General features: G+C 27.5%; 1 protein-coding gene across 1 annotated transcript; it reads left to right on the top strand.

Moving 5' to 3' along the window:
• The first annotated feature begins 424 nt into the window (after nucleotides 1–424).
• LOC100164240 (E3 ubiquitin-protein ligase MARCH5-like) lies at nucleotides 425–3,350 on the top strand. Its single transcript, XM_001951617.5, has 7 exons — nucleotides 425–558; nucleotides 910–1,009; nucleotides 1,997–2,111; nucleotides 2,436–2,566; nucleotides 2,627–2,817; nucleotides 2,895–3,057; nucleotides 3,129–3,350. The coding sequence occupies exons 1-7, from the start codon at nucleotides 503–505 to the stop codon at nucleotides 3,252–3,254; spliced, it is 882 nt and encodes a 293-aa protein (XP_001951652.2). The 5' UTR covers nucleotides 425–502; the 3' UTR covers nucleotides 3,255–3,350.
• The last annotated feature ends 342 nt before the right edge of the window (nucleotides 3,351–3,692 follow it).

Below are 3,692 nucleotides of genomic sequence, written 5' to 3'. Positions count from 1 at the left end.
TATCCATTTCAGACTTTTTTTTAATAATTTTTTTTTTTTTATTTATTATCGGTCGGTGTTATCGGTGAGCTCCGATTGGACAAGGCATGCAGCTGTTGATAAAAATAAATGTGATAACAATACCTGGCTTTTATTGATTATTCAGTGTTCTAAAATCTAAATAGTGAATTGTTGGATCGCTCGGAACAATTGATTAACGAATACCGTAGGCTGTAATAATAAAACTGTATTATTATTTATTCGAGACTATTTCGCGCAGACAAACTATAGTAACTACCTACGTTTTTTTTTTAAAATTTTTTATCAATAATAGGAACTTTGAATAGGTACTAAACCTAATATTACACAATATTGAATTATTTTATTCAATAGGTATTAATTTAAACCGTGTCATTGCAAAGTGACTGATTGATATTAATTTTTTTAGTATAATAAGTTTATAAATATTATACACTTGTGAATTAATTTATTAAGTAAATCGCTTAGTTAAGATCTTTTAAAAATGGAAAACGCAAGTACCCGCCAACGTTCATTTTACTACAGTCAAGAAACGTCTGAGTAAATTTATAATGTTTTATTATTAGAGGTGGAATGAACTTAACTTGACGTTGTCAATTTTAAATATGTTTTTATATGAACTTAATTAATAATATATAATGTACATCAAATCAAACTCAAATCAAAGACATTAATCATTTATTAATAATTTTTAATTGATAATTTAAATATTGTAAGTATTCATTTTAATTGGTTATATATTTGTATCCATACTGTTTATTTCATAAAAAGACCAACACGTTTAGCGTACATATCATAAGAATCCTAGAATTAATTTTATATTGTTCATTCTATCTCTAGTATTAATGTATTGTAAAGTATTGTTTTAACATGTTTATTACTCTATTCTAGGCAGAAACGTTGTTGGATTTGTTTTGGTACTGATGATGAAGATTATGAAAGTAACAGTGATTGGGTATCACCATGCAAATGTCGCGGTTCTACACGTTGGGTAATTTTTCATAGTATTTAATATACATATTACATATTAATCATTATAAGCGAATAGTTATCATGTAGTGTATGCTCTACTGGCACATTGGAATGTTAGTTATAATATTATTAGAGTTAAACACATAGTTTAACACATTCTGATATTATGCTAATTTATAATATATAGATTATAGGTGAAATAAAAACAAAATAATGGACATTTTGAGTAGCTGCTACTGCAGCTGATTACTTAGTACGGTAGAAGCTTATGTTAATTTGGTATATTATGTATTTTACAATAAGATTAATCTATTCGATCCATTAGCTAAAGCCTTCATAGGAACAGACCTTGTTTTAAAAGCAGATTAAAATAAAACAATTAATTTATGTAATGTTAACCTAGAATATCTTCTGTCCCAGTTAAGAATATTTTTGGATTGAGTTTACATGTAGGAACTAAACTAATTTTTGAAATCCCAAATTTTGACTGAATACTATACTAAATTATTTGTATAATTGTATTGTTTGATAATAAGTTGATACCTCTAAATACTAGAGCTCTAACTGATTTATCTCATACTATAGCCATATTAGTACCAAATAATACATATTATTAAGTTCTTTTTATCAATACTTAATTTCATATGCAATTTTTTTTTTTAATAATCCTAGTTTGATTAGCTTGAATAATTCAACCACATTGACAATTGATTTATAAGATGAGTTTTATTGAAGAATGAAATAATAAAACTACTATAAAAAAAAAACTATGTACCTAATTGAATGTAGGCGAGTGTCAAATGATTGCCGGGCCATTCAAGGTTTCTTTCCTGCCACGGTGATAAGGATGCTGCTTGTCATTTTCTATACACATATTCAACAAACTATAATATAATAGACATTTATAATAATTAATGTTTTATGTACCTGCGATTTGTACAGTCAAACTATAACAATGTATTGTCGTCTGTTTTATTGATTCACAAACATAAAATTGTTATTTCAGGTTCATCAGGATTGTGTTCAACGTTGGGTTGACGAAAAACTGCAAGAAAATATTAGTGTTAAAGCACATTGCCCTCAATGCCACACACAGTATATTATTGTGTATGATGAAGTCAGTAAGTGTTACAGAGTTAGTATTGATGGTAGTTAAAACCTTATGGGAATACAATAATTTCTTCAATTCATATCTGTACGTTTTTTTTTTGCTAGAAAATAGTTTTTGTATTACATGAGTTAAACGTTCTATTTTGGATAACTTTCACTTCAATATAAACATTTTAACATTAACCTGCTAAATTTAAAAACTTGACTAAAATTATAAATGTTTGTATCTAGTAGGATTTTAAAATAACTGCTATCAAAATATATCTTTATTATATTTATATGTTTATAACCGTTTATATGTTATTAACTATTTTTTATGCCTTACAATTTTACAGATTACTTTGTTCGAATACTAAACCAACTTGATAAGACAGCTATTCGACTATGTCCTTTTTTGGCAGCTGGTTTTGTGGTCAGCGCTATTTATTGGTCAGCAGCTTCTTATGGAGCAATAACGATGATGCAGGTTAATTAATATTAATTAGATTATTTATTTATATAGAGGTTAAAAGTAAAGGTTTTTTAGGTAATGGGTGAACGGGAAGCTATAACAATGATGGAGAATACAGATTCTTTTATGTTGCTCTTGGTGTTGCCATCAATACCTCTCAGTCTAATTTTAGGCAAAACGATTAATTGGGAAGAAACCTTGCTGTTATTTGTGCAGAGATTTACTTTACAACTACCCTCATTAAGAACCATCATGCCTTCGTTTTTGTAAAACATTTATATTTAGCTTATATTTATGATTGTTTAATTATTTAATTATGAATTGTACTTGTATTGATTTTTAGGTATGAACCTGTCAATAATTCAACGAGTACAGTCCAATTCAATTCAGTTGTTAATCCAAGAGCTACTCTTTGCACTGCACTTTTCTTGCCAACTACTGCCACCATAGTTGGAAATTTATTATTTGACAAAAGTTCATACTCATATCCACAAAAAACTTTATTGGTAAGCGTTATATAAAATGTAATGAATGTTAATGCAAGTGTTCATTTATAATATTTATGTTTTTATTCCAGGGTGGGTTAGTGTACATTGCAGTAAAATGTGTTTTTAGAATATATCAAAGACAACACAATATTATAAAAGAAAGAACACGTAAAGTCATTGACTATTCTGAAACTGATACTGAAGAAAATAATTAAAAATCTGTACCATAATCCAATGCTTGTTTACATCACTTGTAACATATTATAACATCTTGATATTGTACATAAATATGTAAACGTATATTTAAAAAAAAGCAAATTGCATTCAGAAAAAATTTGTAAAAAAAATTTCATTTCATTTTAAAATAATTAACTATCAAAATTACAAATATTTATACATTTAGCCTAGAATGGGGTATTTAATAAATGATAAATTAATGTTCTCATTGAACGAGTCGCGTACACATTTGGGTAGTGGGACATTGTGTCATTGCAAATTTTAGTAAAGATATTTAGCTAAGCAATAGATAATAGGTAAGTAGGTTATGCTGTTGATCATTAATTTTGGGGATGCGTGGGATGGTATTCTGAATTTGATCACTGCTTAAAAAGTAGTTTGCCACGCCACTGGCTATAAACATGGTATATTGTGGT

This window comes from Acyrthosiphon pisum, unplaced genomic scaffold (genome assembly GCF_005508785.2).
Source record: "Acyrthosiphon pisum isolate AL4f unplaced genomic scaffold, pea_aphid_22Mar2018_4r6ur Scaffold_21300;HRSCAF=23562, whole genome shotgun sequence".
Taxonomy (NCBI): Eukaryota; Metazoa; Arthropoda; class Insecta; order Hemiptera; family Aphididae; genus Acyrthosiphon; species Acyrthosiphon pisum.
Note: the sequence above shows the minus strand (reverse complement) of the source record. Positions and strands in the feature narration are given on the sequence as shown.

What these genes read in the sequence shown, in the direction of transcription:
- LOC100164240 (XM_001951617.5), top strand. Translation starts at nt 503, where the DNA reads ATGGAAAACGCAAGTACCCGCCAACGTTCATTTTACTACAGTCAAGAA. An exon ending in GAGCAATAACGATGATGCAG is followed by an intron (nt 2,567 to 2,626) that starts GTTAATTAATAT and finishes AAGGTTTTTTAG; the next exon opens with GTAATGGGTGAACGGGAAGC. An exon ending in ATCCACAAAAAACTTTATTG is followed by an intron (nt 3,058 to 3,128) that starts GTAAGCGTTATA and finishes TTTTTATTCCAG; the next exon opens with GGTGGGTTAGTGTACATTGC.